At 31.2% G+C, this 15,050-nt stretch overlaps 1 protein-coding gene across 4 annotated transcripts; it reads right to left on the bottom strand.

Annotated features, from left to right (window-relative positions):
• Nucleotides 1-252: 252 nt before the first annotated feature.
• Nucleotides 253-7,109, bottom strand: LOC146950371 (homeobox-leucine zipper protein HDG2-like). Of its 4 annotated transcripts, none has more exons than XM_085746292.1 (13): nt 6,736-7,109; nt 5,977-6,238; nt 5,195-5,436; nt 4,928-5,045; nt 4,646-4,834; nt 3,728-4,168; nt 3,470-3,571; nt 3,130-3,330; nt 2,835-3,009; nt 2,423-2,694; nt 1,599-1,694; nt 892-1,280; nt 253-789 (listed from the first exon to the last, which is right to left on the bottom strand). In XM_085746292.1, exons 2-12 carry the CDS (start codon nt 6,082-6,084, stop codon nt 909-911), a joined length of 2,316 nt encoding a protein of 771 aa, XP_085602418.1. In that variant the 5' UTR covers nt 6,085-6,238; nt 6,736-7,109; the 3' UTR covers nt 253-789; nt 892-908. The 4 variants fall into 4 exon arrangements, with proteins under 4 accessions (XP_085602418.1, XP_085602417.1, XP_085602419.1 ...); XM_085746291.1 differs by having other exon boundaries at nt 5,195-5,448; XM_085746293.1 differs by having other exon boundaries at nt 5,195-5,456.
• Between the last annotated feature and the right edge of the window lie 7,941 nt (nt 7,110-15,050).

Raw genomic sequence — 15,050 nt, forward strand, 5'->3', positions numbered from 1 at the left:
ATTACACATCAATAACCTCATATTTAAATCTATACACGTCAGTTTGATATAGAAGCAACCTGCCCATAATTTGATTTTTAAGGTAAACTTACATTTACCTCATGTTAAGATACTTACACAGATCATTTGTCGATCATAGACATTTTTTATTGCGTGACACATTAAACTACATAACTTTTTCCAACATTTATGTCATAAATAATGAACGCAATACTAATAATCAATCAAGAAATCTAAGTTACTGAAATTGAGTAGACAAAATGGAATGTATCATACATTTCAAAACCTTAAAGAAGGATAAAACGGATCATGTAATGAGAAATTAACCACTGTTTGCATGGTAGTGCAAGATCTAATTAAAGCACAAATGACAATAGAAGGAACATGAGAGGTTACATCAAATTAAAGCTACAACTTAATCATAATCAAAATGATATCACTAACAACTATAGATATATTGTCTTAGAAGGTGAAGAGAATATCTTAAATTTAGCTCTTACTCCATATAGTCTTGAATATAAGCCAAAAAGTCATATGTATTTAGTTTAAATTTGAACCAAATACATTTGACTTTTTATTTATATTTAAAACGGAAGGAGTTGCATTTACTATTATCTAAGGAAGTCAATTCCCGAACCTTAATCCTCTCAGTCCTCAGTTGGTCGTTCTGAGAAGGAAATCTTGCAAGGTGCGCTCTTGACTTCTCACCGTCTTTTTTATATAACCCTAAGTTCTCTTGCCTCCTCATCATCCAAAATGCAATGCTTTTCCCTTTGCCCTTCTTCTTAACTGCACAAGAGTAACAACATCATTAATATGTGATTTATATTTCAAAAATATTAATATGTGATTATTAATTAAAAAAACTAATTAGGGTACAGTATCCGTTACATTAGATGACTTGATGGTCAAGCAACTTCACCAGACAAAGAAGCCTTAATCCTCTCAACAGTACAAGCAATAAGATTATTAACCGTAGCAACCGAACCAAGAGAAAGTTTTGCCGTTGGAACCGAATCAACCAATATTTGAAATGCAACAGTCAAAAGAGATCCACCACCATGTCCAGTTTCACCAACACCTCCTCCATTTGGTGTGGTTGTCCCATCTGGAAGTATAGCAAATCCAGATGGAAGAAGTGCTACATAATCTGGATCCCCTCCATTTAGAACCACATTCATTGCAACTATGTCTACAGGTGCATATATCACAAATGATCCTGTTGAATCCGTACAACTCTCTTGTAATATCAACATGTTGCTTTGGCTTGAATTTGCACTCTACATGAAAATAATTTAATATAGCAAATATAGTTTAGTCAAAATAACCAAGACATTTTCAATTTAGATTTTTCATAGGGAATTATGCATTCACACATTTGGAACATCAATGAATATTTGATCAAAATTGGATGGTGCAAATTTTTGTTTTAATTTTGTAATTCAAAATACCGAGTTTGAATTGAAAAGTCCAATTTTGATCAAACCGTTATAGATATTTGAGCCGAATGAATGTGGGAATTTGCATATTGACAATAGCTTTCATATTAAATAAAAATAATTAAATATATTAGTAAATATGGCATAAAGTCAACATACATTCACTCGAAGTAGAGAAACACAATTTCCAGTATCTCTTCCATTAGCAATATGTGCCATTTCTTGGACAACTCCACCATTGGAAAGGATATCCCACTGTTTTCGAGAGTTGAAAATTAGTTAGATGAATCATATATAAATAATTTATTTAATCAAGATGAAGATGAAGATCAAAATGAAGATGATAATATTATTAATCAGCAAAAATTTGTTCAAGAATTTGGTAGCCTTTTGGTTATTTTTATACCATTTTTATTTTTATATCATTGTGTAATTGGATATTTTATGGAGTAGTTAAAAATGTACACTTGAACAAAAGAAACCCTAATTTGTAAGAAAAACTATAAGGACGATATAATAAAAACAACATTGATGTAAATGTACTGATTTTTTTACTAGGGATAATACATGATTGAATAATAATTTGACAATAATTTATGAAAAAGTCAGATGACATAAGATAAAAAAAGGGAACAAAATTTCATGCAAAAGTTATTATAGAGTCTTCATTAAAATGAGGAGTCGGTGTCACACTTTGTTTAGCAAATTGACAAAGATGTATTTATGCAATTCAAAGCAATTGATATAAGATGATGGAGAGTAGAAACTAGACGTATGCTAATATAAAATCATATAAGATGATGACTTCATATGAGCTTAGTATAGAATAAATACGTCATACACTATAAACAAAGCAATTTTACTTAATCAAGAATAATCTAACAACCTATGATAACACAGTAATGCAACCTAAAACTTTAAGATTAGATGATGATTGGTGCATAATTGTTTTTTCATTTGAAATAATTCCTTAGCTTGCTTACCTCACTTCTTGAGTTTTCATCTCTAAGAAATTCAAAAACTCTTTTTGGTGGCACTGGAAGCCAAAAAGAAGTTGCAGCACTTAGAACAATGCCAGCTGGTCTTCCTGGGTCATCTACACTCTTACGGGTCATGACCCTTACATCATCAGCTCCTGTGCCTGAAAGTGTTGTCCACGTGTGTGCTGTTGAGGCACTCACTCCAGCACAGAAGCTTATGCACATTCTTTCAGCTAGTTTCAACATACTCTTTCTCCCATCTTGGTTTGTTATCACTAACATTACAATATCACAATTAATCATGAAAAATTCCATCAAAAGGAAGAAGAAAAAACTAGATGAAAAGAAGAAAAAAAAAACATTAGAGATGTTTGTGTAACCAAAACGAGAAAGAGTAGTGTTTTTGTATTGGTACCGCCAACATCGACTGTGGGAATGTTTGTTGCCATGGCACTAGCAAGTCTTTCACATTGTCGATCTAGGGTTGCAATCCAACGTTTTGCACCAAATGCATGTCCAGAACTAACAAGCTGCTTGTATAGATTATGAACACCTCTATCATCCACTTCAACATGCTCAACCCATATAACCTAGGGGAAATTTTTTTTAAAAAATAGCCTATAGTTAATCCACATAGAGAAAAATAATCAAGTTGCAAATGTAAACACAATCTTAATTTTGTACTAAAAGAATATTGTGACAAAAATAACCTTTGAGTAGCCATTTGGCATTTCTTGAATTAAGCAACCAGAAGGCCTTCTTCTGGATCTGGCAGAAGGACTAGGGCGTAAATTGTCCAAAGAAACATCCACTACTGCCCAAGTTCCATCAGCATGTTGCTTACAATACCTCACAAAATAACTCTCTCTAGTTGGCACAAGTGGTGAAGGTACTTGCAGTTCTGCTGTCATCTGAAAATTCAATTGTATTCATTTTCATCGTTAGAAAAAATGTATTAATTAATTATCATATAATTGTGTCAAAAAATAATAATTATCATATAACAAAGAAAAATAAATATTTTATACAATCAATCATATATGTACATACCACTTGTAATGCACCATTGTAGTTCCCTGCCACCCCAGTTGATAGCACTTCCAGTGTCATTGCTCTTGAGACAATGCCAGAGAAAACTGTGGACCATTGGTTCTTATAAACCACAAGAACAAAAATAGTGTCAAAAACTACAAATAATTTTTTTTGAAGAAGAAAAGACTACAAATATTAAAAAATATGTTGCATAAGTTCTAATACTAATGTAAGATAAGAAAATATTTTAATTATGTAAAGCTTGTGTATGCGTACCACATCCATGAGAATCTCAACAAGGTTAACATGATTCATGATGACAACAGAAGATTCTCTTGAAGCTTCACACTTAAAACCAGCTGGTTTTGGACCAATTCCTCTAGGAAAAGACCTAACATATTCCTCTTCATTGAGTATGGAACCTCCTTCAAGTGTAGGCAACCAAAGTGGATCACCCATTTGTGCCATTCCAATGAGTTCCTCCATAGCAGCAACTGCTAGCTCAATTATCATTGGTTTATCAGCTTCAGTAGGTCCACTTATTGATCTAAGAAGATCTCCAGCTCCATACATATCTCCTCCCATTCCTGGTTGTCCTCCGAAACCACCAATGCCGAGTTCTAGAGGGCGAGGAGGAACCGATGAAGGGGAGAGTAGTGGATAGCTCACCACTGGCTTTCCTACGTACTTGGCAGCAATGGCAGATATCCTATCAATCTGAAAATTAACACCAAAATTAAAGAAGGTTAAAATATAGTTAATCATGAAGAAGATTTTTTATCATGATAGAGATAGAATAACAATAGGTCACTCACTTCATTACGAAATTTTGACAAAAACAAAATAGCTTTTTTTTATCATCAAGACTTAAATTGAAGTCAAAGTCACTTTGCAAATTTTATTCTTTAGTGAATTACAATTAAATTAATATGATTGATGCGATATTAATTTTGGTCGAGGAGACTACAAAACCATTGTTCATTTCAATCTCATACTTTTTTCAAACGCCCATAAATATATAGGCTTCGATCCCCTACATTAGGGTCGCTGCACCGTGCAACTGTTGTAGGGGATCCAAGACCTTGATGTATGTTTTAACTGCGTTTGGTTCAACAAGATTGATCTTGATATATGTGTCTATCAATCGCACCATAAACTTGGTGTAATTTCTGAATCAATGCGATGAATGTATACCTCTTCTCTAAGGCGGGAATTTTCAAGCCTCAAGTGATGTTCATCAAACGACATTTCTCCGATGGCAGTTGGTCCACCACAATTAGGACAAGAAGCATTACTTAGAGCTTCTCTAAACCTCATGTTATCGGCACGAAGTTTCTCATTCTCAGTTCTAAGTGAAGTATTCTCGTGCCTCTCCTGTTGAGTCTGCAAACCAAAAAAAAATATCATTCTATGTCCTCTTCATTTTTCAACCAAAAATAAAATAAAAAAATCCTCCAAATTAATAAAATCAAATACCTTCATTTGAGTACGTTTGTTCTGAAACCAAAACTTCACTTGTAATGGCTCTAACCCTAACTCTCTGCTCAGTTCCTTCCTTTGCTTGTCATCAGGGTGTGGACATTCCTTAAAAAACCTAAACAAACAAAACCACATAAATTAATTTAACAAAAAACCAAAAAAGAAAAAACAGTTAAAAATTTAAAATTTAACTACTTTTTACAAAAAAAAAAAGTAAATAAATAAAAAATGGATTATGTTTTTTTTGTTTTTTTTTCTTCTTACGCTTCCATTTCTTGGATCTGATGCTGTGTATGACGGTGATAACGTTTCTTCTTAGCACGAGGCTCTTGATCTTCACCTGAATTAGCAGCTTCTTGATTTTCACTGTTACCAGATTTTGTAGCACTGTCGAATAATTCATCTTCACGGATTCTTGGAACATCACTTTCTGAAGTGTTGTTGTTGTTTTGTGTCATGTCAAATGGCAGAAGTTGATGATGTTGTCCAGCTTCCATTAGATTTGGCTGGAACATTTTCTACAGATCTTTAAGATTCCAAATGCTTATTGTTTTCAATCTAACAAAAACAATATAACACATAATATATATAGTATAGTACATACATAGTACATAGTACATTCAACGACAACAACAACAACAACAAAATCAACAAAAACTCATTTTTATTTGTTTATTTATTTTTTTGTAAATAAATTGGAGAAACTTGATGAAAAAGAAAAACATGTGAATTTGACCAAGGTTGATGTTTTTGAGGAAAATGAGTTTAAATAGTGAAAAAGTGAAAAGGAATAACGCGGTTTCCGAATAACGAGAAGGATACTTGGACTGGTAAAATACAAAGAAAGGTTTTTTTGTTTGTTTAGGTTGTTCTTTCACTAAAGACCAAATGTTGACTTATAAAAAAAATTACCCTTGCAAAGATAAAGTCAAAATAGATGACCCTTTATCAAATTAAATTAACATTAGAACAAAATTGTTATTATTATAAATTTAATATACTAAAATTTTTGATAAAAATGTTATGGAAAAAAGAAGAAGATTCACCTGGGATAGAGAGAGAGATGAAGATAAACCAAAGACACCAACGTTATTGTTGTTTCTTCCGATCATTGAATGCATGTTACTAGCTGGAATCATTAAACCAGCTTGCATATTTCACAATCAAAAAAGCTTCAACTATAAAATCCTTCTTTTAATTTTTTTTCTCTCTCTCTTTTGTTAGATCCTTAAATGGCTTTCAGATGATGAATTCTTTCTTAGATTCTTCTGTCAGCTTTAGCGGTGTTTCAACGAGATTAATGTGTCACTTCAAAAAGGAAACAAAAACGTAAATAACATGAGAGAAAAAAAATTACTCAAATACAAAAACGTGACCTCACTTTATAAACAAAAACTGAAAAATATTGGGGTGATCAAAGTCCAGATTTTTTTTTCTTTATCATTAACAATTCTTAGAAGCATATGCTCTTTATATGACATAATTAAAATGCATGTTGAATTTTTTTGTTATACTTGAAATCAGCATAAGAAAAATCGTTGTATCGTTGAAATACTATATAGTTAAATTCTTTTGGTTCTTAAAAAAAAGAACAAGCATAATCAGATAAATAAAAAGATGGGAAAAAAATAAAAAAAATAAATAAATATATGACATTCTAGCAACCCTAACTATATGGACGGAGACATAAGTTTTTTTGAAAGAAAAAAACTTGTGAACCGATTTAGTTTTACAAAAACAATGATATTGGTGTGAATGAGATGTGAAATGAATTTATGATAACAAAGACTTTTTTTCCCACTTACCAAGAGGAAGGGTAGTTGCTATAGAGAGATAGAAGCTAGAAGAGGAAGAAAAAATGTAGATCTACTATGGTGCACAAAAAGAAGTAAAAAGAAAAGACACTTTTTTCAAAGATGAATATGAAAAAAGAAGGAAGGTTTTTTTGAGGAAGTTATGGAAAGTTGGGTATATGGTAATAAATTAAGCAACGAAAGCTTGATGAGTGTTTTTGGACGGTCTAGCTTAAAAAAGGTAGTAGATTGTTTAAAGGGAGAAAGAAGAAGAAAAGAAGATGAAGAAGATGAAGAAGGTGAGAGGACAAAGGAATTGAAGGAAGAGAAAAAGAAATAGAGTGAACGGATGGAGAGGAAAATTGTGGCAGTGATGAGTTATTGCTGAGTGTATTGAGATGGTGCAATTGCATTTAATGGTGGGCGTAAGAGGTGTAGTAATTGCTAGTAGTGTACATGAGAGAGACTATGAGAGAGAGAGACTTTGAGAGAGAGGGAGAGACTATGAGAGAGAGGGAGAGAGAGATTATTGTGTTGTGTAGTAAATTTTTTTGGCTTTGGGAGAGAGTAGATGGTGCAAAAGATGACGGCTACCAAACTCGTTAATTTTTACTCTTCCCTACTAAATTTACTTATATTCGTTAACGTACTCTACGATAATGTAAATATACTCTAATTATACTAGTAGTATATTGGTATTTGAGGAAAAATTCATATATAAATACATTCTGTACTTTCAAAGATCTTTATTTTTATTTTTTTACGAGAGAGGGCAAAGCCAAAAAAAATAATAATAGAACTAAAAAGCTAATCGAACATTCTTAGGCATGCAAGCTCTGAAAAAAACATTAAAAAGGATTCTTTGGACCTCACTAGAAGGAGACTCCAACATTAGTAAATTAAAGTGATCCGTAGAAATGCTTATGTTAGCGAACCAATCAACACTCTAATTTCCGCCACATCCAGCAATAACCCACATATCCTTGCAAGCACCATCACTGTTGAGCTTGAATCAACCTTCTCGAGGTCGCTTCCAACTTATATAGATGATGTCCTTCAACTTTGGACCAATATGAAGATGCTCCAAGTTACAGTCTTCAATATCTTGGACGAATCTCCGAATTAAAGAAATTGGGTTGTTCGGCCTGATGAAATCAGCTTCAAAAATAGCTATATTCCTCCACTTCCACAAATACCAACATGTCGTCATGAAAGTTGTCTTTCAACTTAAAGTATTCGTCCCACTCTCTTTCTTATTGAGGTTATCGAAGAACCAATCCCTGAATCGAAAGAAAAGAAATTGGTTATAAAATCATAATGAACGATGTAAATATGATTATTAATTTTTTACACATGGTATGATTTTTTTTAAGGGTACACAAGGTATGATTTAAAAAGTACTTACAGTAGCATTTGTATTTTTTTTGGTAAAAAAATAAAAAATACTTGTATTTGTGATGTATAGACTCGCTAATCGTATATTTATGCCCCATTTGGTTTGAGCATATTTTGAGCTTATGAAAAATAGCTTATGTAAATAAATAAGCTTTAATTTTAATTTATAAGCTCTCACTAACGAAAATTGTATCTTCATATACTGTTTTTTTTTCATAAACTACCTTAAAAACTTATAAATAATACATAAAAACTTATTTATTTGCATAAGTTGCTTTATATAAGCTCTAAAATAAGCTAATCCAAACATGCTTAGTTGTATAATTTATTATATAATATTTTTAATTTAATTCAGTAGTATCTTTTTTTTAAGAGAATTCACTAGTAAGTAGTATCTTTTTATTAATAGAAAAATATATTTTATTGAATAAGATGAGATGAGTACAATTATTCAAAAAAAAAAAAAAGATGAGATAAGTACACGATATCTTAATCTAAATTTATTTGTCAATAATCATGTTTTATATTTTTTTAAATTTGAATTTGGATGGAACTGTATTGTTGTTAAATTTGTAATTTGTTTAATAGTCCTATTTTATAATCATAATTTGTTAAATTATGATTTTTTTTAAGGTCCTATTTAATTATGATGTATATTTACATTTAATTTTAAAAGAACAGTGTTTTAAGGGTAAATATAGTTAACTTTTGGATCCATTAAGTATAGATTATACTTATTATTTGTGAGAAACTTTTTTGTTTTGAAATAGTGGCATAGAAGAGAACAAGTTAGACCGAGTTTCGCAATGCCTTCTTACTGTGTGTGAGTGTTCCTTGTTGTGTGAAGAGTGGTCATAGAGATATTAGTTGGATGTGTTGGAACAAACTTACTCTATAAAGTAATCATGGTGGCATTGGTTACTCTATACATTATGTATTCACTGAACTTAAAAAATACATTTTCTTAAAAGGTAGATATTTTCCCATCAAGATTTCTTGGAAGTTTGGCTTGGTCACAACCCAAGCTACACATTGAGAAGCCTTTGGAATTCTCAATCTCTATTCAACTTTTTCATAAAAATCTTCATGCTGAAATTTCCATCTATGCTACGGTTGAACTAAAACAAATCTTTAATTATTATTTTTATAGAAATTAAATCTTTTATAAAATCCAGATAAATCAAAAAATCAAATCAAATCTTTACTTTTTTTTATATAGAAATAAGATAAAACAAGTTAAACTAAAACAAATTTAGAAGCACAAAAACTAAACCAAATCCAATTTGATGGGTTTTCCCGCTTTGACTGGTTTTGGGTATGGGTTTGAGTTTTTCTCGATTGCAAAATATGGGTATGGGACGGTAATGAAAATATATGTACTCACCTCAAACCCGTCCTGAAGGAGAAAAATCAATTTATCATCCATTTTACATAAATAGAAACTCAAACCCTAAATCATTTCATTTGTACAATTAGAGTCTCAGTTTATTAGATGACACTCATTTTTCTAATTTCTCTCTCTTCTCCTTCCACATCTCACAACCTCGATCTCTCCCTTCTTCATCACCATAGCCATCACTCATCATCATCTCTTTGTTGGATAATGTATGACAACATTACGTTTGGAACTGAAAAATACTTTTTTTTAATTAAAAAAAATATGCACTGCAGAGATGGGGCAGGGATACCCAAACCCGTCAAGGACGGTGATGGGGTTTAATTTATCATCTATGTTGGGTATAGGGTAACAGGTAAGTATATGAGAGTAAGGTATGGGGACATAGAAGGTAAAAGTCGTCTCCACTCCGCCCCATTAGCATGCCTATCCTGGACAACATTAGTCTCAAAAGAACATTTGATGGCTTATATACAAAAATAAATAAAATTGATGGCTTGATCATTTATTTAGTTATGCTCGGCTCGACTAGATAACAATTGGATCGGCTCGAAACTCGACTCGAGTTCGTCACAAACTTTTTTTCAACTTGAATTCGACTCGATTCAAGTAGATGAGCAACTCGATTCGACCCGATAGCTCAAACCAAACTAACCTAAAAGGAAAAAAAAAACTATCAAACCAACAAAAATGAAGGTTATTAATAGTCTCAACACCACTTAAATGGGTGACAAAAGCATCACTCGGAATTTTTCGTAAGAACTATTGATCTACTCCCGCAGTTTTTCATGGCATGCTAATAGCTATTCATTTATAGAGAAACTCATTCTTTTTAAAAAAAAAATAATCCATGTAAATTGGTATCGAAGATAATCGATCATAAGACCTCGAGGAGAAACTCACTTCAAAATTCAAATCAAGATCATCATATCAACATAAATAGATTAGAAACCGCTCTTTATTGTACACAAACTTCCCACGTGAGACTAATTTATGTTTCACGCTACTTTTGTTTTCCTCACCCAAGCAAATGTGCTATATTATTCATGTAGCTGCTCTTTTTTTTAACAGCTATACTCACTCATGTAAATGTGCTATATATTATAACACCAAAGGTGGTATTGTGACAATAGAGATAGTTATATTTCATGTAGCTTGCTCTTTTTCTTTAGAATGAAAAGTCAACAAAAAAATTTAATTACATTGTAAACAAGAAAAATGTTAAAGAGTGACTGCGGAACACTAATTAAAGACCTTAAATAGTAACTTTTTATGAAAGTTTGTGTAATCAGTGTATTGAAAATTGAAAATTTTGACTTTTTTAAAGAAAAATTACTTAATTTAAAATTTTTAAAAATGCCCCGGAGACACTCGTTAATAAGACCCTTCTAACAATAAACGATTCATATATACCAACTCGTAAATATGTTACTATATCATAAGGAATTAATATGATCTCTTGTGAGTGTAAAAAAATCCACACTGCCAATGGGTAACAAACTTCAAATTCAGTCCTTTCTCTTAAATTCAATAAGTTTCTTTCTGTAACTGTGTTTGTTTCTTTAGAAAATGACATTTGTATTCAAAATATGACATAATTTTTAGATAGTTTCTAATTAACTTGATGTGCATGTATATATCGAGTTGGTTCATGAATCAAACAAGTGGAACTATACATAGTTTAAGTTTAACAAATTTACTTAAAAAACTTAATTTTAAACTCAAGTTCGACTCATTTGATTCATGAACAAAGTTCAATGATAAAATAAATGTATGTTGTTCTTGGGTTAAAAGAAATATGCCAAACTTGAAAAGGAAAAAATGTATTTTTCAATTAATTCTCATAGGTTAGATTTCCACATCTTCATTAAAATAGAATGATATAAAAATATTTTTTTTATGTAGTTTTACATTTATCACGAACCGTTAATTTAGCAAACACTTCAAGTAACTTATTAATTATCGATCATCAATTATTGATTATAAACTATCAATTATCAATTATGAGTTATAAGCTATAAACTATCGGTCAGCTCATCAGTTATCTGCTATTTAAAAAAAAAATATGGTTGTTGATTTCGTTAAAAAAAAAACATAATACTCCATTACTCTTTCAATACGATACGTGGAGGTATACGTTACATAGAACTCCCACATGGATTTGGTCTTTTGTTTTTTGAGACAAGAAAGAGAACGAATTTTCTCTTGTTCTGATCAATCAATTTTCATCTTAATACGAGTTTTTAGACTCCTAATTTTAAATGTAAATATAAAGTGATACTCTTCAATTTTTATTTATTATTATCATTGTTGTCATAAATAATTGCAACCAATTCTTGGAATGGAATCAGATCATTAGATATGTTTCATATGCATAATACATAGTGTATTTAATTTAACACACAGAATGTGCATTAAAACCAAAATATTTGGCGAAATAAATGAACCAAACAGTGTTTGATCATTAATATTAATGATTTTGGTATTAAATTACAACTCTGTCAAGATGCAATATCGTTGTCGATTATAAAGAAGTTGAGAGGCAATTGAAGATTGTATAACTGCATAACTGCTAAACACGTACATATGAATATTACATTTATTAAAAAGGAAGAAGGCTTCACATTTCAATTGACTAAACAATCATTTTAATCTTTGACATCTATAACGTCTGAATCTATCAAAGTTGCAAATACTAGCATCTATAATGTCTCTTTGTAATTTTATTGACTAAATTGATTAAAAAAACATATTTAAGGATCAAAATAATTAATAAATAGTGCATGCATTTGATGATTAGAATGACTAATTATAGAGACGTTTGATGAAATGTTTGCAATTTTGATATAGATTTTAAGATTATATATACTCTCTCGCCTCACAAAGTGACTCATTTGACAATTTCACATAAATTAAAAATAACATATAAATAAAAGTAGGGTCTTGTTAACTAATGCCCTTATGACACTAGTTAAAGATTCAAATATAGAAATAATTTACAGATTTTATGTAGATAAAGTTACTTTTTAAACTTTCAATGTGTTGAATACATCATTCCCAAGATAAAATTTTCTTTTTAAACTTCTTAACAAGTGCCCTAAGGGCACTTGTTAACATTTCCCATAAAAGTAATAGAAAAATGTTTTTACTAAAGCACCCAATAGATTATTGACCATTACAATAAGTGCAAAGTGGAAGATATCAAATTGAGAATTATGCAAGTATTATTAATTAAGAAAAATGTATAAATAAAAGTATGAGAAAAATATTTCTACTAAAGTACTTTATCGATTATTGACCATTACAATAAGTGCAAAGTGGAAGATATCAAATTTGAGAATTATGCAAGTGCCTTGTTTTTTCTTTGAGGGATTATTTTCTTTCTTCTCCTTGTTAGTCTCACTCATTCCTCGTTGAATTAATACATATTGTTATTCTTTTAATTCATACACAAATACAATTATCATAAAAAAAATTATAAAAAATAAATTAATAATAAAATAGTTAGATATCGACCATTAATAAGTATTTCAAAGTCCTATCTAGTTTTTTTTTTTTTTGAAGGAAAGTCCTATCTAGTTTTAAAATTCCGATTAAAAAATGTTTTTTAGGAAGCTATTATCGTTGTCAAGGGCTTCTAATAGTCTATAATTAACAAGAGACAATGAAAAACTTACATTAGCTTCATCCAATTAAAGTGTGAGTGTTTAAAACATAGTATATGTATATTCTTAGAACTCCTCCTTTCCTTTTCATAAAACAATCACAAATACTACTGATCAAAGTTACATGTGGTTTGGACATTTGTAGTGAAGATCAGTGAAGACTTCAATATTTTTTAGAGACTGATGGTTTATCTTTAGGCGTAATATAACATCGTTTAAATTATATATGTAACCCGCTACAAATAATTCGATAATTTCTTTTTTGAAGAAAAAAAAGCAACAAAACAATTCGATAATTAGTCGGTGTTGCTGTAAATTAAAAAATACAATTAAATTTGAATTTGAGTTAAACTAAATTGAAACTCCCTTATATAGAGTCTTTTAAGTTTGTGGTGTTGCCGCTAGAAAAGACAACGCATCAACCTATGTAGGTCGCTGCGTCCCTCCACGAAAGGTAAGCATTATTCATCTACTCCTCACTCTCGACCATATATTAACTTCAGCGTTGGAATGTTTATAATTTCACAAAATCATTAACAATGATAACATTAGAAGTAAGGAACAAAGATAAGAGGAATCTAGAAATATTACTTAAATAGCAACACATATAGTCATAATCGTGACAGTGTATTAGAATCTTGACAGTTTTGGAAGGATGGTATCTTGGAAATGTCCTAATTAGAAGTTCCTTAAGACTTTGTTTGCGAGTTTGGAGGGGAAAGGAAGGAAAGGCTTGGAAAAAATGAATGAGCAAGTGGAAGAAATAGAGGAAAATGGGAGGGGAGGGCTTTCGGGGTTAACTTTTCTTCGTAATACAAAACCCTTGGGGAAACTAAAAAATTGTATTGGAAATTGGAGGGTTTATATGAATTCTTCAAATTTAATCTATGTTGTTATATTATTTTTAACATTAAAAATATTGTAATCATATGCATTAGTTTATCATTCTCTAAAAAACCACTCTTTTAAATTTTTTGAAAGATTTCTCCATTTTCCCACATATTTTCAACCCCTTGTAGCCTTCCCTTTCCCTACCCTCCAAACTCGCAAACAAAGCTTAAAGTAAGTGGCATAGCGAAGTTTCATCAATCTTATTCCAATAAATGGGTTTAAGCACTTAAGGTGGTAAAATCTCTCAGCTGAATTGACTATGAAAGCCGGGACATATACAAGGGGTAAAACAGGTGGGTTGCAGCCCCCACCCCTACATCATATTATTTATCTATGTTTTACTAGTTAATGATACTTTTTTACATACTATTAATAAAATTTGACTTATGTTATTTTTAGTGTAGATGTAACCACCTACTAGTAGTGAGAAATGAAGAGGCTTAGTGGTAGAGAAATCAATGTTATGGAAGTAACGAAAAAGTAGGATCGGTTGACCTTGATGCTTGGGGATGTGTATGTTACCTAACTGATTTCTTAAAATGAGATGGTTATCAAAAGATCTCTCGACATTGATAACTCTTACTGCGCTCACGAAAAACCTTGACGCTCAGAAATCGTGTACGATGCCTAATAATCGGTACCCAACCAGGGAAACAAGCCCTCGTATGAACACCGAGTTTAAGGGACCAAAGGGCAGATGAAGCTTACATATAGATCGACTAAATTGACTGGCCTTTAGTCTGGCAGACCAACCTAGGACTCATGCAACTATAGAAGGTTGATCAACCACCATACGACACTGACCACAAGTACTACTAACAAATTGTACTTAATAATTTCTAGAAAAAGGACATAATTCCTTGGGTTGTCACCTTAAAGCGGGCACTATAAAAGCGGGGACTTAACTTCTAGGGCAAGGGACGAATCACTTCACACTCAATACTCATCCAAAACCCTAAGTTGTTATCCTTAACCATAGG

This window comes from Medicago sativa, chromosome 2 (genome assembly GCF_051527215.1).
Source record: "Medicago sativa cultivar Bolivia chromosome 2, Bolivia_mono, whole genome shotgun sequence".
NCBI lineage: Eukaryota > Viridiplantae > Streptophyta > Magnoliopsida > Fabales > Fabaceae > Medicago > Medicago sativa.